At 38.7% G+C, this 27,352-nt stretch overlaps 1 protein-coding gene across 2 annotated transcripts in view; it reads left to right on the top strand.

Moving 5' to 3' along the window:
• The window catches only part of LOC109858650 (whirlin-like), a 67,181-nt gene that overhangs the window by 4,944 nt on the left and 34,885 nt on the right, over positions 1-27,352 (top strand). For both annotated transcript variants that reach the window (XM_020436131.1, XM_020436130.1), the window contains exons 2-8: positions 11,815-12,193; positions 12,656-13,038; positions 19,178-19,308; positions 24,529-24,849; positions 24,997-25,229; positions 25,839-26,130; positions 26,423-26,482. In XM_020436131.1, coding sequence (XP_020291720.1) covers positions 11,844-12,193; positions 12,656-13,038; positions 19,178-19,308; positions 24,529-24,849; positions 24,997-25,229; positions 25,839-26,130; positions 26,423-26,482 — 1,770 coding nt within the window. In that variant the 5' untranslated portion in view covers positions 11,815-11,843. The remainder of the gene's footprint in view (positions 1-11,814; positions 12,194-12,655; positions 13,039-19,177; positions 19,309-24,528; positions 24,850-24,996; positions 25,230-25,838; positions 26,131-26,422; positions 26,483-27,352) is intronic.

Below are 27,352 nucleotides of genomic sequence, written 5' to 3'. Positions count from 1 at the left end.
AGCCGAATCTACATTCAATTAAAATAGTTTTTAACGGCTTTATATTGTGCGGTAAAATAAGTTGTTAGTTGTTGTTGATAATAAGTTGTTTGTTTTTTATTTGTCCCTCTTGTTTATATTGTTAGTACGTATGTTTTGTTTATCTTTCTTATTTATATTGTTCGCAAAACTCTTTGTTAATTTATTATCTTAGTAATATATCTATTTGTTTCATATATACACTAATTTTATTTACTTATACCGAATGTAACAAATAGTGTAGGAATCGTTACTGTTTAGAAGGAAAAACAATTGATTGATTTACAGTTTTTATACAGTTTCTTTTAAACAATTAACGTGAGTGGTCTGATAAGTTTGGTAAATTTCTATGATATGGTTCTAAAATTCATTTAATTACACGACGCCTAGAAAGTTCGATTTCTCAAACCTTTTCAGACCAAATTTCAACCAGAAGTGACGCGTTGTTCACGTTCTGTAATTGCTTAAATCGACCAATTTAGCAGTTGTCATAAAAAGGGAAAAACGACAAAAATGAAAAACCTAGATTTTCAAATTTAAAAACAGGTAGAAGTTGCACGGAGTCAGATCCAGAGAATAGGATAAATGAGAAATCAATTGGAAGTTTAATTCGTGTAATAATTTTGCCATTTTTTGTCGTTTTGTTTTTGTCATTTTTATGAACTGCTAAATCGCTCGCTTCAAATGACCGCAGTTCTACGAGCAAGTTGTCTTTTTTACGGAAGGTAGGAAGCTGTGTGGTCTGTGTGACCTTCCGCAACTCTCCTCTTTCCTCAAACGGGCTTGGGACCGTCTACGGCACAGAGTTTTGGAGGCCCAAGATTTCAGTTCGCTTTCAATCAATAAACTCGGCCCGACAAAATCCAATGGTATGGATTCGAGACCTCCCACTCGCAGCCCTCAGGCCGCGAAACCACTGGGCCGGTCTATAACTGGCGGCTAATGTGTTACCGCAACTGATTGACTAGAACTGACTCGGCCTCTGTTCGAAGTCGATTTACATAAGTCTAGCATCGGCCACAATAATGATAAAATAATGTAAAATAACAGTACAATAATTCGAAGGGACCGAGGTTGCGTTATTCTAAGATAAACATTGAGAGATTCTAGAATCTAGAACGCGAGAGAAAAATTAGACAATGATCGCGATAGTTTTTATTTATACACACAATTTTACGGTTTTGATTGACATAAATTTGTTTTTAAATAATAATTAATAGAGAATTATCTCTGGCTCTTCAGTATACAACTAATAAATATATGTAAGTTTGGTCAGTAAGAGCCGATCGTAGGATGTTGTGCGGAAATAATGTGCGTATATATACGTATGCATATATTCATATATATGCGTTCACGTGTAAATTTTTCACGTGAGTTTTTTGAACTGAAATAACAATTTTTTAAATCATGTAGGATGCTAGGTTTGCATCACATATATGAAAGATCCCGTATACCCCCCTAACTAATTTTTAAAATATTGCGGTAGCCTAACAGGGAAGGCGACGGCCCGGAAAGCCGGAGATTCCAGGTTCGACTCCTGGCTGAAGAGTTTTTTTCGCAATATTTTAAAAATTAGTTAGGAAGGTAGACGGGATCTTTCATATATGTGATGCAAACCTAGCATCCTATATGATTTAAAAAATTGTTATTTCAGTTCAAAAAACTCACGTGAAAAATTTACACGTGAACGCATATATATGAATATGTGCATACGTATATATACGCACATTATTTCCGCACAACATCCTGCGATCGGCTCTTACTGACCAAACTTACATATATTTATAAATTTGTTTTTGTCATTTAATTTCCTTTCGTAAATTCTTTCACGAGATTTTGAACGTAATTCTCTCTCATCAGATTTGTCTGTCGAGATAACGGCGATGTGAGAGAGCAAATTCGATTTATCGTAAAAAAAGAAAAAAAACGGTAAGAGCCAACGGAGCGAGTATCGAAACATATTCATAAGCCGCCACGCGACGGCTATTTGTTTTCGCGAAGCGAAAACCCGTTGCCTTCGCCCGCGTCACGTCAGATACCGATCTCGGTTCGTGACCAATTCGCTTTTCACACTTCGTCGAGCTTGTTGCTCAAAAATGGTCAGAATCGCGCCCAAAACTACGTTCGCGCTCGAATAATCTTTCTCTCGGTACGTAAACTCGGTAAAATATTGGCACAAAAAAGTTATCTCCCTATTCCAATTATATTTCCACACGTTTGAGAAACAAATTGTACAACAAAACAATAAAAAAAAAAAAAAAAAAAAAAAAACAATCATATTATTGCAAAATGTTTATTTACAAATATTATTTTGTAACACACCAAAACTCTTTGTATTAAAGTATTTATCCTTTTCATTTCTCTCGAAAAAATTGCAACGTTCTCTTCTTCCGGGAAGAAATAAATTCGGCAAAAAGCGACTTCTCGCGCGCGCACATCATCGCGGGAGAGAGATTTCGTCTAAGAAATCCCGCAAATCATCGTACGCGAACGGTGCCCTTGGGGGGGTCGCGTTCGTGACTGAGTTAAGCACGCACATATGCACGCGCGGCGATTGCCTTTGCACGAAACGCGGAAGGGAAGAAGGCGGCTCTGGCCATCGTACAGGCTCCAACTTGTGTTCGTGCGCTGTGCACAATCGCGCAAACACCAGGACGGTCGAGTTCGATAGGACGACCTGGGATATTTATAGCGTGTATATATGTATGTACGTGTGTATGTACTACTAGCCACCGGCCGCGCGTATAACCGGCCGCACAATTTGCACACATTAAACCGATCACATGTTATACGGCCGAGTGATCCGTGAAATCAATTCCAACCGCGATTGAATCCACAACGGCGCCATTCAATTCCCCGGGCTTTAATTTTGCGAGTCATAATTTCTAATATATCAATCGGATCGGCGCAGATTTGTTATATCGCATTGCTTTGTGTTTCCGCGAGAAGATGATCCCGACGACACACGGAGAGACGGTGAGACTACACGGATCGTGGAGAACGCAAATGGTCGGTGGCTGTGTACGTACGTTATTTCGACACAAAATCCCAAGGATTGTGTATTTTCTTTTCTTTTTGTTTTTATGTTCTATATTTGTGGTATTTTTCTTTTATATTAAGAAAACAGAATTGAAAAAGGACTTTTTTCTGCAGAGTAAACTCTAAAAATGTCGCAAACGAATTAATTAGTAATTTGAAAAAATTTATATTAACATCAACAATATTTGTCAAGTCATTGATTTGTCAATGATTTGTCAATGGAATGGTCGCACTGTTTTGGACACAACACAAAATATCACAAACAAATTAATTAGTAATTTGTTTGTGATATTTTGTGTTGTGTCCAAAACAGTGCGACCATTCCATCTTCGAATCCCAAAGTTGTGGTGCCGAATCCCAGTTCCGACTGTAAAAAATTAAATTTTTCGAGGTAAAAGTGTCAGCAGTTAGCCCTCTCGTAGCAAATTCAAGCTTTATTACATATTCAGCAAGAATACTCGTTAGGAATACTAATTTCACTCGCTCGGTTGTGCATGCGAAAAGAGCATTACACAGTTCCGTGTGTTACCGCCGTCTTATTATCATTTAAATATTCGAGAACACACGATCTTGCGTAATGACTATTAAACGGGTAATCGTAAAAGCAAAGGTCCGTTAACAACGGTATCGATCATATGTCGTTCGTCTCCCGATGCCGACGACGCCGCAGCGACTGCGGTTGCGATATTTCACGGAGCAGGGAGGAAGGGGGAAGAGAGGCACACACGTTGCCGACCCGACGGTGCACTCGCACAAGTATTGTGCACCGGCCGAAGCGCATGTGTATATATACACATATATATAGTATATATATATATATACACAGTATATATATGTATACACAGGTGTGCGCTAAGCTTCACGACGTCGGCTCCGAAGTGCATCTCCGCGTTCGGTTTCCGTGGGAAATTTCCGTAGAAAATTCATGCCGTTTCGCATTCAGGGAGCGCCGTAGCCCGTCGTTCGAATGCAATATCTCCCGTCAAACGGCGTCTGGAATTACCCTTTCGACGTGCAATACTCCGAGTGTTACGTTTAATATCGGCGAACCACAATCGGGGAACACGTTCTAACGTCGCGCAACATATAACTTTGTTCGTCGCGAACTGCGCCAGCATTCGGTATCGATTGCAGTTGCAGACAAATCGGAAGTTCGATTAAATTGTTCTCGTTAGTAATTGAATTCGTTCTTCATACATGTATATGTGTACTCGTCGCCATCAAAGCTTTCAACGAGGAAATATAATTTTGGGTAAAAAAAAAATAATTTAAAAAATTATACAAGTAAATGTTTGCAATTTAATTGTCACGACTCTGTCATTCAATATGTACGTGTTCTCACTTGATTACAAACTTTCCGCTTTAAATACCTAGTTCCTGCTAATCGCGCATTTCTTCGTGTCCGTGGCGTACGGAGAAACGACGACGATACACGCATTAATTCCGTATTCCACGTTGCAATTAAGGCTGCGCGCTTTAATGCGCGCGACTAACTGTATCCGATCGGCTCCTTTATCGGTGTGTGTGCGCGACCCGGTGCCTATGAACCGGGATTATTTTTAGAACAACCGGTACGTACGGTCAATAGAGAAAAGAGCAGCACCGATGGTGCGACCGCCGTGTCCCGTGTTCGAAGTGACGTGGCGGTGGATACAAAAAAAAAAAAAAAATCGTTAGTCGACTCACGAACACAAATTCTCGATTTCCTCGCTCTCTCAATCGTGTTATGGTCGCGAAATCCGATCCGCAATCTTGGTTCGCGACGCGATGATATAAACAATACGGATGACGGATTATTCCGCGAGAAAGATGTTAAGATCGACGTTGCATTGTGTTGTCCCGCGGTTTTGTTCCTTCTTTCTTTCTTTTGCTGTATACGCGCAGACATATGATACGCCATCGCATGAATAAGTAAAAAGAATTGCTATTTTCGAGCGGGGACTGAATATTTCATGAGGGAAATTGCATAACAACCGCAGAAAACAACAAATTCAAGTCGTTAATTAGTAATTATTTTTGAATATAAAACCTTATCGGAAAAAAGAGAGAGAGAGAGAAACGAGTTGAATAATTCTTACACCACTTTTAATTAAAAAATTTTTCTTATTTTTTGTGTGAAGATAATGTTTCTCTTATTGACGTACATTTCAATGCTATGCGCGATGTTACACAACAAGGTCTCCTCAGAGAATAAATAATATCTACCGTTATTGCGACTGCGAAATTACTCTCTCACGAATTCGCGTTTGCAATGAATGAAAAAAATAAAAACTAAAAAAAAACCGTTAGTTTTACGCGCGATTATTTACTACGGTCTATCGCGCGAAAATAACAAAATGCGGTTAAAATCGAGCGGAAGTCGAGTTCAACTGTTATATTTTTTAATCGTGTTATGTTGGATATGTGTTTTAATAAATACTATTTAATTTGAACGTATTATAACAATTGTACAGATAATAGAACTATTAATAATTATTTATATCCGTCTACGCGCGCGCGCGCACGGATTGTTTAATCATTTAAATTGCGTTAAAAAAAACATACATTCATAGATTTTATTCAAACTCAGTAAACTTTTTACAATATATATAATTATAAAGAGAAACATTTAAAGTGGGTTTTCTCATATAACAACCAAAATGTTAAGCATTTTTTAGTAATTTTTTTATAAAGAATATAAAAAACTCAATCTTTTTAAATCTTTTTATATGTTATTATTTGAATCTTATAGTTAAAAAATAAATTGTTTTTGTTATAATTTTATATTTTGATTATACTTTCTGTGCAGCCGAAAATTGACGCCTTGAAAATGGCGGTAAAGGTGAATTCGGCTCACACAGTCATCTGAAACAAAAAATTCAACCAGATTTTTATTTTGTATGCTTGTCGCTATCGCAAATAGCAGATTTTATAAAAAAGAAACAGAAAATGAAGGGCCATTTAAACTTTGAAGCAGAAAATTGCAAGTTTTGTTTTGCTTATTAGTGGTCAAAAAAAATAAGCAATTCTGCTATCTGCGACAGCGACAAGTGTATTAGATTAGGAATTTTTTTGTTTCAGATGATTGTGTGAGCTGATCTTCACCTTTTTTCAAAGCGCCATCATTGACCACAGAAAGCAAATAATTAAAATTCCAACAAATAATTAATAAATATAACTAATAATTAATAAATTATAACAAAAACAAAACAATTTAATTCTATAAACTATAAGATTCAAATAATAACATATAAAAAGATCAAAGAGATCGCGTTTCATTATTCTTCGTAAAAAAACTTCTAAAAGAATGCTTAACATTTTGACTGTTACATGAGAACTCTTTTAAAAAATATATATACATTGCAATGCAATATATTTGAATACAGGAATAATTTCTGTCGACATTTTTCTGCATAATATTTTTTCATCACAAGAGAGAGAAGAAGCTTTTGTAAAGTATATTTGTCGCGTGGAATCGGACGTTTTTTTTTTCTCAATTCGTTTTGTTTAAGTCTCTCGACGATGATGTGTGATACGTCGAAAAAACCGCGAATCGCGGAGCGAAAGGATCAACTGTAATCTCAATACGCGAGCGTGTCGGGCGATCGCGAGACGTGACAGGAGTGTAACGTAATTGATTTATATACACACGAAGAGCGAATTCGAAATTTTGCTGCGCCATATACACATAGAAACGTTTGCAACAATTCACGTCTAGCTTTTCTCCGGTCGGGTCGCGGCGCTTTTCGCCATTTCGCGACGCCGCGATAAATAAATCTTTCCAAAGCGTTGAAACATTTAACGAGCCACCGGTCTAAATGCACGAGCGCGCGCGCTGCATAATACAATGCCTCTCTCAGACCTCGGGAATAATGAACGCGCGTTGCCGTCGCGTTATGCGTTGCAAACTTTAAATATAAACTTTTGCCGTCAAAAATTTCCGCGTAAAACGTACGCGTAAAATAGCTTTTAAAACCGAAATATCACGCTGTCAAAAATTTTAACAGCATCCAGGTGTGCGGATAATTAATTTCGTTTCTAATTGACACTTTGCGCGTTGTTCTTTCATTATCATACTTCAGCTGAAATAAAGAAATAATGAAATATATAATACGAAACGTAGCTATCGCTAATATGTTTAACGATATTAATTTTACTTTACCGTGTTGGAGCGAGATGTAAACTCGGTTTCTCTGTCTGTAATTTGCATTTTTTCTTTGCCGGGGCATGCCCGGCAGATACATTTCGATTTGCATAAAACGCGGCCGCGAATTTCTCTTCTTTTGCAAAAAACGACGTTGTATAAATGAAAACGTTCGTCGGTCACGAGGCGGGCAACGACATGTAAATTTTTACGGATTTATCGACGCGGAGCAACGTCATTCGACGGGAGACGATGTTTCGTCTTTTTTAACGTTATCGATTTAACGCTACCGCGTAATCGATACCGTATTGTTTGTATTATATCGGTCGCGAGGAAAGAAAGACACAACACTGAAAAATCGGCCTTTTATGTCGCGCTACGTGTGTGCACGGTTGCGCAAACTTTAAAAGGAAATTGGATGACGCGCAAAATGTATTGCGCTTACCTTTCACCTTTCGCCAGGGCGCTTTTAGTTATCGCGTTCACGACCGTCCGAAATTATCCCAACTCGGACACAATATATCTCGATAAATTCGTCTCGCGAATTTCCTAAATTCGCGCGAACACGTTTCCTTTTTTCGCGCGTTTATAATCTCGTTTCTATAATATCAAGCAAAATGAAAACAACTTTGCGTGTTTCTCGCATGAGACTTGAATTTAAATAAAATGTTCAAAGAGAAAATAAGTCGGAGAGAGAGAGAGAGAGAGAGAGAGAGAAAACCGTGAAAGTACAATTCGAGAGAGAACACAAATGAGTTTAAGAAGATATAAAATTATATAAATGTAATTTGTATCAAATTTGTCTTCAAATGGAGTTTTTTGTGCGCAAAGTAAAAATATTAATTTGTTGCCGACGAAGTTCGTGGAATATAAAATATTCATTCGCAAATTGATAAACGAGTCGATCGAGGGTTATTTTCGTCAATGCGCAAATAAATTATTAGTTGACCGAGTATAGAAGGTGACAAGCAAGTTTCGCCCACACACAAAATTATATACAATTGTACTAACACAATTTGTTTTACATAAACAAATTTGCGATAAAAATAAATATTGTTTGTGTGCGTTTGCGCGACTTAACAAGACGAGATTTTTGTTTTTTTTTTGCCAGGTTTGCCTTTTTTTCCCGATTTTACATTCTCGCGAGCCGTAAATTACAATTCATTACCGTCGCGTCACACTATATTATACTGTTCATTTCTCTGGCACGCGTATGCACATCGTTCCGCCACACTGTTCTACTTGAGACACTAATTGTGAATCTTGCCGGGAACAAGTACGTGCTACTATAATCGCCGAGTATAGTGCGGAGCAGGTAGCGAAATAGGTATAACAGTCACGTCGGACAGGGGGATGAAAAGGGAGGGAGGATGGAATGAGGCTGCCGACTGAATGAAGCCGGCTTCAGGTATACAGCCGCAGTATTGATCGACCCACCCTCGTACATGACACGACACAACCCACCACCTCCCCCACCCACCTACTAACCAACCACCACCACCACCACCTCCTGCTCCTCCTCCTCTTCCTCCTTCTTCAGGCAATCCTCCCCCTTCTTCAGGTACGTTGAAGGCGACTTCCAACGTAAAGCCTTCCGACTCTCCCGTCCCCGCCGGCGGCAAACAAGCCTTTCCCAGTGTCAAGGTTGGGGGATCGAGCCATCTCGCAATAGGTGAAACTGTCTCTCGATTGTCAGCCGGGAATGAGGGAATTAGGGTATATTGTGAGTAGCGAATGGCAAATCCATCGGCGGAAAGTTGTTACCCGCGCTTTTGTACTTTGCACAAGGAATGAATTAACGGAGGATTTTAATCGCGAAGTAACTGGAACACGATCTCGGTTGTTTCGAAATTAAAAAATTTATCATTTTCGCTATTTTATCATTTTTTTTGTTCACAACGTGATGCACTTAATTAAAAAAAAAAAAAAACGATGATAATTGTTGTTTTTTAAAAGTTAAAGCTCTTATTCTTGTTGAGAAAAAACCGTTTGAGAAAGAATTGGGAATTTAAACGTTTGTTTGTGGGAATTTTGAATTTATTTAACTCAAACTCGCAACTGTGTTATATAAACACATGCATGAGGTTTTTTTGTACGCAGCTAAAATAGTTTTTTTACACAGCTATTGCGTGATTTACCAAACTGTAATCTGATGATATTTATGTGTAAAACAACCTACTTTCTCAAAAATGAAAAATAATAAATAAAAGTTAAAGCCGAATTAAAAATGTACATGTAAAAAGTATATACATTTCGAATTGTTTCATTTAAAAAAACTCGTAAATTTTATTTAACAATTTATTTTACATCTGGTAACTTTATATATCTAGATGAATTTTTTCCATCCGAGAGAAGAATTTATTATTCGATTTGTTTGTTCAACGTGTATCGTATTTCTTTTCTAAATTGATGAAAAAGTTCGCGCATACACAACAATCCGGCTTTATCCAGCGATAATCTTTCCCGGGATAAACTTCGGGACTTCGTTCCGGCGATAACGGAATACTTCCGGAATCCATTAAGGATACGATAGAATAGGTTTGTCCCAGAAAATGATGCCATTACTGTGTGACCGCGCGACGCGACGGCGAGACTCTCACGTAAAGATGGTATCTAAACTATTTGGGATCACTAGTGGACGGTCACGACAAGAAAGTCGTTTCTCGCGACGGATTTAATTGTCTCGTTATTCTTGTTCCGCGCGACGATCGATAATGCGATTGACTCAAGTGTCGTGACACATACACACACATACACAACTCGGACTAATAGCATCAATAAAAACATGATCAATCGCGCTCTGAAGAAACAAATCGCGAATATTCACGTATTATTTCACGAACACAAGACACATGTCTCGAGAATTTTTTTGCATAAAGAGAGAGATTTCAAAATTATGAATTATTTATATACAAGTTTTTTAGACTAAACCTTTAGACCGCCAGCATTTTCTGATTAAAAATATAACATTTTTCCCGCAATATTTGTATATAAATTGAATTTATTATATTGCGTGGAGTGTTCTAAGGTTTCACCCAGCTCCGATCGGCGCGTTCCCGTCGGGAAACGGAAATGAAAAATTTATAAGATTTTTAAATTTTGAAAAATGGTGTTTCTAAGTTTTTTTCATATCGCTAATTACTTTTTTGGCGTTAAATTGCAAAAATCTTCCAATACAGTAGCATACATTATCATGCTAATTATGTATAAATAAATTTTTCTATCTCAGCTTACGGCAAATTCGAAAGGTAAACCACAGCGATACCATATACGGCATCATGCCGGCGGTCTAAAGGTTAATTAGTAAATTAATTAGTCGCTAAATAAGTTTGTTGGCTTTAATCTCAAAAAATGTTAATTTACTTTGAGAATTTTTGCGCGGTGACCGTGGAAACTAATCTATCATTTTATTTTGAAACTGTCTTAGATTTGTGATTAATTAATTTCATATCAACGTATAATTCGCACAAGTTGCTGCACGTACAATTCGCTTAATTACACCGCATCATCATTATCGCGATAATTAATTATATTAATTATATTACAACTTCAACGAGCTTCGACAATTTGAAATTAACATGAGTGCGATCAGCAATTCATTCGAATATCTACAGCACAGAGAATTTCGCACATTTGTGTGTATGGATATATGCGTGGCAACGAAGTAGCACGCTAAGCTAAAAATTAGCACATCGATCTTTCCTCGGACGCGAAGAAAGAGTTCGCGAAAGCGAATTGCGCTGAAAAAGCGATTTTTTAACATCTTATTAATTTTTCTTCGAGGTTTTATATATAAGGTAGTCGCACGTCAATTTTTTTCGCGCGACAGAAACTTACCCGCATTTTCCATTTTGATAAAGTTCGGTTTTCCGCCTCGAAGAAGAAAAGCTCAAGAAGCAAGCGCTTATATCGTGATAAAAGTTTCAGTCGCCTTAATGTGTGGCATTTGAATGCCGAGACGGTTTCTTTGCTAACACGAAAATGTCTTCTTGGAAGACTCGGAGACGTCTTCTGACTTATTTATGCGAAGAATCTTCGATCGATCTGAACTGGCAGTTTTGAAATTTAGGCCGCGGCTTTTATGTTTTTTTTTTTTGTGTGTTTCAAACCGCTTTTTGATCGCTTTTTGAATCACACGCAAGACGTAATACAAATTTTAATTTATAATTCTATCCGCGTGTAAAAACAAAAACAAAAAATCCGCGTTCAAATTTATTAACGCATATTGTAAAATATTAACGCAAATATTTGTAGATTAAACATTTGCGCGGTCTCTTCTTTAAAATGCAACTCCAATTTCCCAATCCAATTTGTTCTCTTCGAATTTCGCACAACCCAAAAAATACACACTTTCCAACAAGTACAATGCTGTAGGCAAAACAAAAAAGCGAAATTCAAACTCTAGCTCGAATGTGCGATGAAACAAAGAGAATGTTAGTTTGTTTAATTTCAATCGAACAAACAGATGAGAGACGCAACGTTTGCCGTCGCAAAGCACTTATTGTTGTTTCGCAAAAGTAAAAGTTAAAATTTTTCACTATCCATGTTTTCTTCGTTTTTTTTTTTTTTTTTTAATCTTAAATCTCGACTGATGCAACACAAAATGTGAAAAGGTCGTTTTACTCGATCGGCAGGTGTGACCGAGGAGCCGATCGGTAGCAGCATGGCCAGCAGCACGGAGGACTACGGTTCCGAGCTGCAGGAGCTGCAGTGGGGTGGCGGCACCACCGGCACGCACTTCACTACTTTGCGTGGGACCGGTGGCGGTTCTCACTACCTGCGGAGCGGCACCGGCGGCTGTTACGAGGCCGAGGATCTCGAGACCGCGAGCACCGGTCGCCACCATGGCGGCCAGCATCGCGGTTACTACAGCCCGCCCGGAACCAATTACACCATCGTCGAGCGACCGCCCAGCGCGCCACATCATCATTCATCACACGCGACTCCCTATAGATCGCATCGAGGCCACGGAGCTGCCGGCACCGGTGCCATCTCCCCGGAACAGGTGCTCAGGTACGTACGATGACGACACCGATGAGCAAACCCCCCCCGGATCTTCCGTGATCGGATTCGATTTCCGATCCATAATTCGAAATCGAATTATGCAAATCCGACGACTCGGGATCGCAAAGAGTCTTTACGTACATTTAGCCTGTCTTTCTTTATAAAAACATAATTCGTGAAATTTACGACTCGGATCAAGATCGGTGAATCTTTCATTTTTAAGTTGCCTATATCGTCATAAATTCTCGGAGGAATTTCAAAGTGCCGTTACAGTATTTATTTCGCGTCGAATCTTTGCGAGATAGTTTCCGGGTCTCTTTCTCGGCGCTTTTGTTCGAATTGTAAAGAGCAAAAGCTCGAGTAGATAAAATATTTTGTGATAAAATATATTGCTCGATTTTTTTATTGAGATTATTAATAACAGATACGTTCAAAGCGCTCTGCTAAAGAATCTACGACTTTTATCTCCAGGCTATTCGGCAGCAGCGTCTCGGAGCGACGTCAGACCGATCGTAGATCACCGGCGTCGAGTCCCGCGAGCGTCACGACGGTACGCGGCACACCGACCTCGTCCGGCTCGCAGCAGCAGCAGCAGCAACAGCAACAGCAATCGCAGCAGTCGCAGCAACAGCAGCAGCAGCAGCAGCAGCAATCGCCGGGGAACCCGCCCACATCGCCGATCGCTCAGCCGCTCAGTCTTCAAGAGCTCACCGTAAGGACAATCACCATGACGAGAGATCCGCCGGACTCTCACCATGGCTTTGGCATCTGCGTGAAGGGTGGCAAGGACGCAGGTGAGATCCGAAATACCTTCAGGCTACCCCCGTCGCCGTACTTCGTGCCTCGAGAACGAGGTACTTCTTTTCTCTCCCAGCAGCGGTTTCTTACTCATTAGTTTTTTTCTTCGCACTCCTACGGAAGTTGAAAAGTCGAAAAAGCCTCTCATGTCGAGCATCGTGCGCGATGCACGATAACTGCGCTATGTTCGCTCTTCGCGAGTCGTCCGGTTTTGTATCGTGCGCAGTTCGAGTTTGCTTAAACTTTAAAGAGGCCGGCCTTAAGAACATGTTTGCTCAGAATTTTTTTCTTTTCTAAATAAAGATCAGAAATATCTGAGAGATAACATAGAAAACATTAAGAATCAATCGCTGATATGTAGATGCGCGATATTATCTCAGTGTAAATCAAATTAAATTAATTCATAACAATTATTTTTCAAACCGTTTTCTAAATCGTCCGACGTTTTTCTAGATACGAACTTGATTGATTTTGCTTTTTATACATAATATGCAAATAATAATAAGACTCTTCACCGATTTGTTTGTTTTGAGCACGTTGATTTGCAATCGAGACGACGGAACTCGTCGGCCGACAAGTCGACCGGACGACTCGCTTTTGCCACTTATCGCTGACAACTTGTTTCCTTGATTACTTTTTCTTGCTGCGTGCCTAAGTCACCTCGGTTGGCACCCATATATATCGTGTCTCGACACCTTGCGCTTGTACGTGCTTCCGCATAAATCGACGAATCGTCCTTGTCCTCGCGACGGAACATGCTGGCACTAAGTGCTCGTTTTATTATTCCCATTACTTAAAGTATATTTAGACAACGAAAAGCGAACATTTAAAAATATATGTGGAAATTTGTTTTTCTAAAAAAAAACTGCAAAAAGAATAAATTGTTATTTTTCCTAGACAAATAATTATATAAATTACAAAACGCACTTTTTCAATTAATCTACTTAACGTACATTTATTCTCTTAAAAACGTAAAACACATTTAACATTTCGATACTATATATAAAAAGTAAATTCAGAAATTAATATTGTATATATACAGGGTGATTTTTTGAAAACTTTTCAACTGATCTCGAAAAGTATGAAAAAGATACAAAAAAGAAAAAAAAACTAAAATACATGTTCCATGATTTTAAGGGGAAAAAGAACGGCATTATCAGTTTTTTTTGGAGAACATTTTCAAGATCATTTAAAGGTCAACTTTGGCTTTTTAAACGGAAACCTATATTTTCTATCAGCAGGATTTTATTTTACGCAAAAAAACGAACGACTTTTGTGGGAAACATTGTTTTATCCGATCACTAATTTCGGAGATAATTATGAAAATAATAAGAATTTAGAGTTTAAGATAGATAAATAATTAAGTAATTAGATGAATGATTAAGCAACGATTAAATAATTGCAAAGAATCACAATAAGCGTTCAAAGTATTCTCCGTTATTTTTCATGCAATAATAAAGTCTTTTTATTTATTTTTATGCAGTAACTATGCTTTGCTATTTTCTTAATTATCTCCGAAAATAATGCTCGGATAAAACAAATGTTTCTTACAAAAAAGTTGCTTGTTTTCTTGCGTGAATAAAAATCTTGTAATAAAAAATATAGATTTCCACTTACAAAAAAAAAAAAAAAAAAAAAAAAGAAAAAAAAAGAAAAACAAAGTTGACCTTCAAATAATCTCGAAAATGCTTTCTAAATAAAAACCTGATAATGCCGTTTTTTTCTTTCCTCGAAATCATGAAACACGTATTTTACCTTTTTCTTTGTATCTTTCATACTTTTCGAGATAATCAGCTGGAAAGTTTTTAAAAAATCACCCTGTATGGAAATTCGCAGAAATTAATTTAACTACTAGTGACATCAATTCGCGTGAAAATTATCTGATCTACTTATTTGATTTTTCTTGCTCTTTAGAGTCATATCTCTTATGTATTATATGTCTAAGCAAAACATTTACGGTCGATTAACGACAGCGATAGAAAATGGGATTTTTACCGTCGCGAGGACGAAACTCAAATGTGGAGAAAACATTTTCACAATCGTTAAGCATCGTTTTCCGCCGCAGCGACGATTGTTTGCACGCGAGAACTCGATAGAGAAGGAACATGCGCGTTTTGCACAAACTCTTTCCCTCTTCCTCTTATTTTCTTCCCTTTTTTACGGAGGTGGAATTCCGGTCGGTTTGCCGTTCGATGGTCGATGGGATAACGAGCTATCGACCCATCGAAACGCGTTTGCGCCGGAAATCTGACGGCCGGAGTTCGCCGTTTCATTTAAATCTTTCTGGAGAACTCAATTGTCGGAAAAGTCCAAGTTTTGCATTTGTATTTGAAGAAACATTAGCATAGCTATTAATTATAATACATTAATTTATCTTTAACTCTCAAGTTAATTTCCTTATTAATGTAATATAGGTAATAGAAAAAAAGAAAACAAATGTAATGTAAAATGATGTAAATATAACAATGCGAGAAATATGAAGTTTCCAAACGTTTGTAATGAATTGTATAAAAAAAATCTGTCAACAACAGTGTGACAGATATTTTGTTTAATAAAAAAAAAAGATTTAATATTTTGTCAGTACTCAAAACATAGAATTATTCTTCTCGGACATTTTCCAGAAAGATTCCTCAGCTTACATATACATGCGAAAAGGACTTTGAATACACAAGAGAATCTGCGCGACGAGGCAAAGATGTTCAAGAGATGCCGCCCTTAACAATCGTTAAAAGTAACATATATCTGGTTTTACGATGTCGAACTTACTAAATCCTCGCAGTTTTTTTTTAACAATAAATTTATTTAGATTTAGACTCCATTTCTTCTCGCGAAGTCTGCGCGAATCTGAACATGCGTGTTTTAAATTGACACGTACGTGTAGTTTTCCGTAGAAAAACGAGAGAGGGAAGAAGAAGAGCCAGACAGATTTTTTATTTCGCACTATTTCAAAAAAATCGTACACGGAAAATAATTAACAAATAGTGGTACGTTTTGAGTAAAAAAAAAACTAGTTAGTTTCACCCGCTCGTCGTTAAGTTACAGAACCAGTCTTGAAAATTGCACAACGCGACGGTATAGAAGAGAAATTTAAAATCAAACGTAATGATTCGACAACTCTGTCAGTTGTAACGACGTGCTATACGTCACTGGCGAGAGAGAACTGCGAGTATTAAATGTCACGCTTAATCACGCACACAATCACCGCAAACACGCTCGCGCTTAAACCATCGCTTGACGTACGAGCTTTGTGTGTACAGCCGTGAGATTTCGAGCGTGAAACCCCCCAAAATTCGGAAGACTCTCCGAGCGGCACTTGAGGAAGATCCTTGCTTCTCGCGCGCCTTGAAAATCACATCTTTATGAAACTTCGTTTCAAACGATGACGAAATTTGCGAAAAAGTTGAAAAATTTTTTTTTTTCAACTTTTGCGTCTCGACTTATTTGCTCGTGTCGCAAATATGATAAAAAAAAACCAAATTCTGCACAGAAATGTTTGATAATTACTTTTCTAAAATCGATTCGCAATGCGCGAGTTTATTCCACAATTGATGTTTGTTCAATTTACGAATATTTAACTAACGAACTAAGTTGAACAATTTATATATTTAATACATTTCCGCTTGTTATGTCAGACACTTCTTCTAAAAAAAACCGTAGAAGGCAGCCACAATTTCAAAAAAAAAAAAAAACCTGCAAACTTCTTTGCGGATCTCGTCATCGTTCGCGATCGACCGGTTGAGATCGAGAATAAGCCAACTTGCGTTGTGTCATTCTTATTTTCTGTTTCGCTGTACCACAGAAGCGCAGTCAGGTAACTTCAACAAGAGAAAGGAGGGGGTTAGAAAACGCATCTCGCACCACGAGTATCTGTCAGAAAAGCTACTTCTTCTCTCTATAACTTTGTGGCACGCCCGACAGCTCGTTGCATGAATGTACAATGCATATGCGTGTTAGTGGTATATACATGAAGTGCGTAGAGAAGAAAGTCTTTGCTCTCATATATATATATATATATAAATAAATATACATACACATTTGTGTGTGCGCCACGATCACGAAACTTCGCGTTAATTCAATTGCAATAATATGTTCGTACTAGATATTAGAAACAAAAACCATCAGAAGTTTAAAACGTATTAACGTCGAATAAAACGAACGCGTTGGTTTCGGAGGAAATCGCGACAAGTTTTCCAAAATAGTTTCTTTCACACGCGGAGAATAGAATCTCGCAGCTGCGTTAGAAAAAATAAATAAAATAACTATTCCGTTGTACGCGGAACGACGGTCGTTTATTATTTATCTTTTACGCTCTCTGTTTCAAGGAAAACTCGACGGATCGATAAGTAATTCGGTAATTTCTATATATGTTTCCATATGTCGGGGCTTTGCGCAAGACAACGTATGTTAGCAACGAATTTCGTAACAGTTTAATTTTTGAAGACGTACGTACGAGTTTTGCAGGATTAACGGTGATAAGTTTTCTGAGGCTGGATAAAAATTTCAAATGCGATATAGTTCAAACAGAGACTTACAAGAAGTAAAGATTAATCTTTTCCGTAACTTTGCGTAACTCGATAGCAACTTTCACGTCGATTCGATTAAATACTATACGCGTAATTATTGAGAGATTTAATTTATTTGAAATTTTTTGTACGTTCTGTGTCTTAAATTACAGTTAAAAACATTCTCACTCAAGTTTACTCACAGTTTTTTAAATTATTCTATGAGATAAGAAACAGTACATACACACACACACAACTTTTATTTATTCTGTCATTTGAATAATTATGTCAATCTAAATAGATTTCGACGACGATAAAAGTCGTCACGGCACAATCACGTAACAAACAACACCGCATGAACTGTACAAATGCAGTTCAATCCTCGAGTTTCCTTGAGTTTTTCATCATAAATAATCACAGACTGTTTTGTAAATGTTTTGCTGTGAAATGCAGTGAGGAAAAACTTATTTTATATGTTTGCAAATAACAAAAATAATGCATTATTTTTTATTTAAATAATTATTATTACTTTTAGTTTTTTTTAGTTAACGTATCCTATTTTCAATTTTTTTTTTTTTTGAGAGAGAAACCAGCTCTTACGTGAAAATGTTACTTAATATTCTTATGTGTTCTTGATTTTGCAACTCTTATTAAAAATGTATGTATTTTATATAATTCTCGTAGAAAGATTTGTTGTATTTCTCGAAATGTTACAACGAAACAAACAGTGATTAATTTCGAAAGTTTCGTTCAGTAATTATCGAGTTTTTTTTTTTTTAACACAGAAAATATATCTTTTAAAATATATACAAACACACACGTGCACATATATACATACATATATGTGTCTATATGTATACATTCACACGAGCATTGGAATTGCATAACAACGTGAGCACGATGCACACATATTGCGATGCAGTCATCACAATTTCTATCGATTATTCAAAAACTCTATATGCATGCTTTTCTTTCTCTGTCTCTGAATACACACACGTCATATATATATATGACGTCATATATATATATATATATATATACATATATATATATATGTATATATATATAAAGTCAAAGTGTTGCTACACATAAGAGAGATTACACACACTCTTACGTGCTAAACTTTCGCAATCTTCTTCGTATTCATTACACATTTCATGCATCCGAACTTTCTTTCTTCTCATTCTTCTTTCTTATTTACACACACACACACACACACGCGGTACATATTTCTGCCCATGGCGTTTATCACGTCCGGTTCAACAAGTACATATCGGCGAGAGAGAGAGTTTTAACCAGCTCTGCCAAAACTTGAGTGCCAAATTACACACAGTAGCCGACAACAACAGGTTTCTGGCTTTCACATATTAAACGAGACGATCGCTTTTTAGTGATATTAATTTCACTAAAAATATCTGGCAAAAAAATTTGATAAATTCTATAGAATTTTATAACGGCATCTTCTTACGCGCAAATCTGTTCGAAATCACTTTATTCGTAACACCAATTCATTCATGTGCGTCCCGTTTGTTCTCTCGTGTCTGTTAATTAAACTAAATCTTTTGTTCATTCGCAAAAAAAAGGGACATTTGCGTCATGGGCGGAATGATTTAGCTGGCACTTGTGATCGCGAAAAAAACAACGATGAAACAGCCTTGACCGGCCTGATGGAAAGTCTGCGAACTGTTCTCAGGGGTGGGCGTCTACATCTCGAGGGTGGAAGAAGGTTCGGTGGCTGAACGCGCTGGACTCAGGCCAGGTGACACCATCCTGGAGGTGAACGGCACGCCCTTCCGCGCGGTTACCCACGAGGAGGCTCTCAAAGTGAGTGCCCAACTTTTAGTTCACTCTCTCTCTCTCTCTCTACTCTTTCTCTCTTCCGTCCTTGATGTTGTCGTCTCGCAATCTTCTATTTTCATCAAGCTCTATTAGCGACCACGTAGACGTACACGTGAAACAAAGAGATAGCGCCGGTCGAGAGGGAGTTACCACACGTCGCACTCTGCACAAACCGAAGTGAATCAAGTCCAACTTTCGAGACAAGCTCAGCTTTTACTTTAGCCGAAATTCTTTTATTATAACAATTTTGAATTTTTCCGATTTTCTTCACATTTACGCGTGGTTGCGCGCAAATTGTATTTAATTTTCCGATTGACTATTTACGCGTCAAACATGATCGCAGCTCAATTACACATCCGACGAGATTGAAAAACAGCGTCGATCGTGCGTCAATTTCAAAAGTTCGCGATAATTTGTTCGAAATTCAAATTTTTCGAAGCAAAAATATCGTTCGGTGACGCGAGTGAGTTAAAAAAAATATCCGAATTTTTAGAACGCGTAATTTCAACAAATCGACCTACGCAAATGGAACGGTGTAATTTCGAATAAGTATAAACAGTGTGTGCTCTCTGACAAAGCGGCGGAATAAATCGCGAAACCTCGTTCGATCGATCGATCGTCATTCATGGACGCTTTTTCGTCTCTTTTGCGCGATAATTAAAGACTTTTTTGCGCAGAAAAAAAAAGAATTAAAAGGGTAGGGACTATAAAAGTGAGCGATATGTCGTTTATATAGGACCGTTCCAATTAAAAGTCCTCCTCTTGTCTCTCTCTCTCTCTCTCTTTCTCTCCAAAGCCGGGCGGCAGCCTGCGAGTAATCGCGCGGATGCATCTGATATTTACGACTGACCTTAGGGACGGTCTCATCGATCCCTCACCTCGCTATCGTCCGGCTCTCAACCGGATTAGAGGCGACTGGGACGTGGAGTGTTCCTAAATCCGCGCGCGCAAATATAACCACGAACGGATGAACCGCGCGCGCACTCTCTCTCTCTCTCTCTCTGTCGCGAAATCAGCTGTTTCCTTTCTCACCTATTCTCGTCCCTTTTCGTCTCCCCCCGGCATTCCTCTCTCGCCAGTGTTCCTCAATTCTTTTTTAGCTCACGTTGCTCTCTTTAGTATTTTATCTATTTTTACATAACCTTTTGTTTTCCATACTCGCGTAGAAAAAAAAAGAAAAAAAATGAATAAATTCTATCCAAGAATTTACAACGCGATTATTTCGTTTTCTTTTCAATATTGTAAGTCCGTCTTTGAAACAACAGTTCGTTGAACAATGTTTTTTTAGCGACTTAAAAAATATGCAGCATTTCGTAAAAAATGCTTGCGATTCACGTTTTGTAACTTTGTTGTGAGATTCTCGGTGCTTCGCACTTCTGAAATGTAATATTTTTGTATATAAATTGCGCAATGTGAGAGCCGAGAAACGTTGTTTGGGAACCTTTATTCCGGAGTACTGTTGAAGAACGCTCTTTGATGTACACACAGTAAACGATTCGAGGGAATATCATTGGCACCCCCCGGTTTGCGTGCTTGACGCTTGCAAGTGGCAAACACTAAGCGAATACATTCGCGCATATAAAGTTTAAGCGTTGACTCCTTTTCGACCCCTCCCCTCTTTTTTTCGAGCGTTAAAGCGGCAAATATTAAAGACAACCAGAGAAGACGAACAAACGAACGTTCCTCTTCGGAATAATGCGAAAGTCAAAACAGAGAAACTCGAAGTTTGAAGTGAATCTTAATGTGGTAAAAATCTCGAGGAAAGTTTCAACTTAGAGAATCACATCGACAGAAGACGAAGAAACTTCGATTTAAATGCCAAAATTGACAGAATACAAATGAGAGAGATTCGGCATTTCAATTTTGTATTGAAATCTCGAGGTAACGGGAGAATCAATTGTTACGACGACAATGAATTCGATAAATGCGAGAAACGCTACCCTGTATTTTATATACTTATTACGTTCTGTTATATATTACGGGAAGAATTTACGCGATCGATATATAACGCGCGCAACGAAAGCGAAAGATATAGGTCGCGAGTTGTAAAGACCTATGGGGCCAAATGTATTCCGGAAAAATTGCAGTCACAGAAGGATGAGCGAACGAGTCGTGACGATCTATATCCACCCTTGTGTGATTACTCTTCCTCGTGTCTTTTGCAATATGTCGACTCCCTCTCTCTCTCTCTCTCACTCTTCAGTGAGTCAAATCGATCGACTATGTACTCTCGGTCGTATTGTTTTCTAAACTTTACATGTATGACAGGAAAATATTCAAGCAAGTCCATCTTCGGTTTTTCTTCTTTTTTCGTCATTTTTTTCCATATTCCGAAGTTTAATACTTTAAATAGAAAAAAACCTCTTCGGTTTAGCATACATTTCGGAGATAAAAAAAAACAGCGCGAATGAATTAACGCTCCGGATGAAATATTTCTTTCATTTCGCGTCGATGTGACGTGTCTTCATTTGTTTTTTTCCATTAGCTTCTTTATTATTGGTTTACCTTTGATTATATTATTATCAATCGTGAGACTCAATAAATCCGCGTGCGACGTCTCACCGTGTCGTTTTTTTATTCAGTGAATTATTCTCGCGCTTCTCTCGCGACAGCTGAATAAGACAGAACTATATATAATATCCGCGCGAGTGACGCGTGAAAATATGATCCGCGCACGAAAAAAAAGGCGCGATGCATTTTTCACGCGCACGTAACGCGTACGATATTGGATACTTTTTATTCGTAGCACGTCAATTCGGACGAAATAGCTATGTACACAGAAAAAATAATGAAGTTGATTCAATTAAAGTTGATGTCACGGGCTGCCACAAAAATAAATAGTTCATTCAATTTGCATATGCGATTAATTTAATGTCTAGATTCTTAAAGCAACTGTCTGCTGTGTGTAGTCCAATACTATTGATGTTGCATCAACAGGATATATTTCAATTAAACTGATACTGTTGATTCAACATCATTTTTTTGTTCGTGTACGCATACATAAATACATAAATAAATAACTGCATAAATAAATATGATTTTATATAACGCGAGGCGAGAGCTCGTGGCATTCAAGAAAGAAGATAAAACTTTTAAATATTGAAATTTACAAATTTCAAATCTTATATGCGAAACGCGATCATCTTTGAGATCGCAATAAAAGTCGACGAATATACAATTAATGAATTTTTAACATGAGAGAAAGCTTGACATTCGGGAGGGAGTAGCATCGATAAAACTGTTAAATATATGCAATTTATGATTTTGTGAAGTCCTGTATACACGAAACGCGATCAGTCTTGAGATCATCACAAACAAGAGTCAATAAATACAAAATTATTGAAAAACTACTTGCAATGAAAAAAATGTAGATTTATGGAGATGCGAATCGGATATTACGTTTCAATTCCTTCTGATAATTGTTTTAATGTCACAACTTTTCGGCTCCCGGAACCGAGAGAGAAAGAGAGTTCGCGATCCTCTGTTGAACACGCGGATCAAAAACATAAACCGGATTAAATTGCGCGACGACATTCATCGGCGTAAAGAAAGCCCGTAAAGAATAACGGTGGCAACTCGGAGACTCGTTATCTCGTCGAGCGGATGCTTGCGAAAGAGCTTAAACGTTCTGCGCGTAAATGCCGGGAACGTGTAAACGCTACGCAAACAATGGCGGCACATTCGAGAGAGCAAGCAAGGTAACCGTTCTTCTTTCGTTTATTTTCTGCCTTTTACCTCCTTCAACGACAACGACGACGTGATGACGATGACGACGACGAGAAGAACGAGGAACGACGTGACCGGCGCCAGGCGTCTCGGCGCCTTTCCGACGAAATCTCCCCCGTCATTTATTTTCTTTACATAATACACACGCTTCCGCGGATGCTGTCTGTATGTACTGACGAGAAGAGCGACCGATAATTGAGCGCGCGCGCGGAGGGAAGAGAAAATTTATAACTCGAGCAAGTATTCTACCTCGTGTCCTAGAAATGCTTATATTTCGCCAAACTAACAATAATTATACGTAAGTCCTCTTCAAGTTGCAAAACAAGATAGTAATCCCGGTAGAGTTTCCTTCGGCATTAAACAGTCACGAAGAAACAAACCCCACTCGCCGATGCTCCGATAAGAGTTGACTCCGCAAACTGTCGGAAATTAATTGTTTACTTACAAAAATCAAACAACGTCTTTGCGCGAACAAACAAGAAACCGTATTACGTCGCGATCGTTGTATCAAATGTGAAAACTTGAATTCTGACTTTGTTTTTTTTTTTCACTCCAACTCGAGTCTTGGGAATCTTCAAAGCTGATAAAAATAATCGTTGTAAAAAGGTAAAAGAAAAAAATTTTCAAACATTCGTATCTTTCTTTCGCGTGTAAAACGGCGTGTTGTTCAATTTACATAACACAATTCGACGGGCGAAAAATTGAATAGCAAAACAGAGAGACGGGGACACACGTTTTACGACACGTCGCGGGGGAAGAAGAACACACACCTGTGAGACCTTGCGACCAACACAATTTGCCAAATGCAACTTTGCCCCATCGTCGCGGACGCGACGCGTCGTATTTGGCGAGAAACGCGAAACGACATTTTTATGCTTCCTTACTTTCCGGCATCCAGCGAGCGCGGAAAACGGGTCGCGGAAGGATTAGACGTGCCGCCGAGGAACGAGAAGAAAAACCTCACTCTCTTGCATCTTTTGAACCAGCGCGAGATCCTAAGGACGTCCGCGGCGAGATCCGGGCTGGGTCAAGGATAGAGTAGGATGTGACGTCACGGGTGCGCGCCACCAGGAGAATCGATATCCTGCTGGCTGCCGTGAGTGGCGTCACCGTCGAGAGAAACGCGCGTCTGGCGCGTTTAACTCGTTAAACTGCATCTACTTTACCTGTAGACAGCTCGTTTCGGAGATTCCGCTAGTTTTTTTTTTTTTTTTTTTTTCATTAACCATCCCTCCCGCTGCGCATTTTTGCGCAAGAGATTTTCCGTCAGCTCTTATAATTGGAATACTTTTTTTCTTCACTTTTAAAGATATAAAATATAATTCTTCTTAATTTATCCGCTTAAACGTAATCAACTTCATTCAAATCAATTTTACATTTTTTTTCATGTAAATAACAAAACCTGATCTTCTTAAAATAAATTCTTTTCTATTTTTTCTCGATATTTTACGCCATCTTTCCCCTTCTCGCTTCTGACAGATGCTAAAGTCCTGCAGAACCCTTAGCATGACGGTACGCGGGCCTGCGTTGGATCCCCGCTGCCGTGCACATCCCGTGTGGCAGTCGTCGGGTCGTCCGAATTCTTGCAGCTGGATGGATCGCCAGGGTCGTCCGGCGTCTCCGCCGCCTCAACATCCACCCCGTGATTCCCGTTACGGACCAAGAACACGGAAGGTCGAGCTCTGCATCGAACCCGGCCAGTCTCTGGGTCTGATGATCCGGGGTGGTCTCGAATACGGCCTCGGTATCTACGTGACGGGCGTCGATAAGGACAGCGTTGCCGATCGCGCCGGTCTTCTCGTGAGAATTTTTTTTTTGAAATCCATGTCTTTTGTTGTAAAATTTTATATTCTGCGTCAAGAAATTTTCTTGAGAGAGATCGCGAAAACAAATTCGACGAGCGCGATATTTCTACAGCAAGATGATTTCTCGTGATGTGATCGGCAGGTAGGCGATCAGATTATCGAAGTGAACGGACAGAACTTCGAGGAGGCGACGCACGACGAAGCGGTCCAGATTCTCAAGACCAACAAGAGAATGAGCTTGCTAATACGCGACGTCGGCAAAGTGCCTCATTCGTGCACCACCAGCCAGCCAATAGTGATCCCGACTTCTCGTTATCCCGATCACGATCCTCTGCTCTTGGACAGTCCGCCGAATCATCGTCCACCGAGTCCCGCGTAAGTCGCGTAATATAAACATTTAAATAATATTTTTTTCAACACATCACGATATAAATTTTTTATTTGCAAACTAGTTAGCTGAGAGAGAAGAGTATATATATATGTATATAGCGCATTAAACAATATTAAATGATAAAATATATATATATGTGTATTAATCTGTGGCGCTCACACACATAATATAGTTCTAATTTAAACTTCTCATGATACAAGAATAATATTTGGCCAATGAGTTGGTTATAATTGAATTAATACTGATTATAACTTTTTAAATTAAATTTATATCTCCGACAAAAGGGTCGCTAAAGTAAATTTCAATACTCTACGGCAAACCATCCGATTAGTTTTTGGAAACGAGTAAAATCTCATTTAAGTTAATATATCAGACACATTTCTTTCTGAGTGTTTTTTTTGTAAATTTTTAAAATAATGATTTCTTATCAAAAATAGAAATAAAAATATTTATGAAGTAGTAAATCGAACTGTTACGTAAAGAATAATACCGGCAAGCAATAAATAAGACATTAAAGCATAAATTAACATTTGTCTCTCTGTCTTGACGCTTCAATTATTTTGCGTTTAATCTAATCTATATTTAAATAACAGCACGAATGAGTGGCGACACAGAAGTCACACAATTTCGGCAGCAACCGCTGCCATGGTGGAGGAGAAGGCCAGGGTTGTTCTCGCCAGAAGCGAGCGAGCGGCGCTCTCGCAGCTCCTTGCGGACTACAGATCGAGGAGGATAACCATAGAGGAGCTGGTCATCAGTTTGGGCGATCTGCTCAACACTCACGAAAAGCTGACGTTGCTGACGGAACTCAGGGAGCTCGTCGACAACAAGGACAGACCGGCCTTCGACGATCTCGTCTATCGACCCCGAGTCGCGATGGCGAGGGTGAGTTTTTTTTTCTTTTTCCAGATTTTTTTCTAATCAGTCTCGAAAATATGTAAAAAATTTTTCTTCTCCGAGTTTTTCAAGTTTTTTCTCTTCTCGCACGTACAATGGACAAAGAAATTCTCAGAAAAAATCTTTTTTACTTTAATTCATCGCGGTTTATGATCATTACGTCACATTATTACTCAACACGAGTTTGAGCAAGAAAAGAAAAAGAGCGTTGAAAATAGCCGAAAGCGAGAGACCAGCGCGGGAGAAATATCAAGACTTTCCTTTTCGCTTTTTTTTCCAGAGAAAAGGCGACCGCGCTCATTCGGACTTAATAGTAACTCCTTCGTTGCACGATCTTCCGGTGAGTTTAACCCATCCTTACGACATTCTATTCATATTCTCCGAGCTTACACGGACCCGACACACACACACACACACACACACACACACAAATCTCGCGCAAATCACACGCGCGATTAACGCGCATTGTTAACTCTCACGTACAGGACACACGTTTTTTTTTTTTTACGATTCTTGTCTCTACGATGATATGTATAGAACTGACTTTCTCTCTCTTCTCTCTTCACTCACTGTGCTCTGTGGATGTGTCTGTTCACCCTGACTACTCGAAACACTTGAAATCGCTTTGCGTTTGTTGGAGTTCGCGAAAAAAACAAAAACGTTTTTTTTTTTTTTTTAACAAAAACAATCCTCGTGCGTCGAAAAGGAACACCGTCTCTCACCGAGAACAAGCGAAATTATGCGAACAAGTCCGAGTTTCTCGAGATAAATATGAACGATAATCGACCACAAATTCGTCGTTATTATAATTAAAAAAAGATACATATACATCAAATTTTCAAAAATAATTTTTTTACGCACGCGCGTAAAAAGAATTTCGTTTTCGCTCGTTACCGATGATCGACGCAGATGCGCGATTCGCCGAGAGTCGAAGAGAACCTGAAATTCGCGATCGAGTAAATCGATCGGAGAGGTGCGAGGGGAAATGGAGAACGCCACGCAGGAAGACGTCCTCGGGGAGAATTTAAAGAGAGCCTCGGCAGAGGATCCTCCGATCCTCCTGGAGGCCGTACGCGGAAGAACCTTTCACGTCGATCTCGATGGAAAAAAAAAAGAGAGAACGCGCACATCGATCGCTAAAAATCACTAACAATCCTATATAATCCGTTTGATCGTGCTGGTTTGTCGTTATCTTCTCCTCGACAAAAGC

This window comes from Pseudomyrmex gracilis, unplaced genomic scaffold (genome assembly GCF_002006095.1).
Source record: "Pseudomyrmex gracilis isolate BER0280 unplaced genomic scaffold, ASM200609v1 scaffold_217, whole genome shotgun sequence".
Lineage (NCBI taxonomy): Eukaryota > Metazoa > Arthropoda > Insecta > Hymenoptera > Formicidae > Pseudomyrmex > Pseudomyrmex gracilis.
This window is presented reverse-complemented; position numbering and strand designations above follow the sequence as displayed.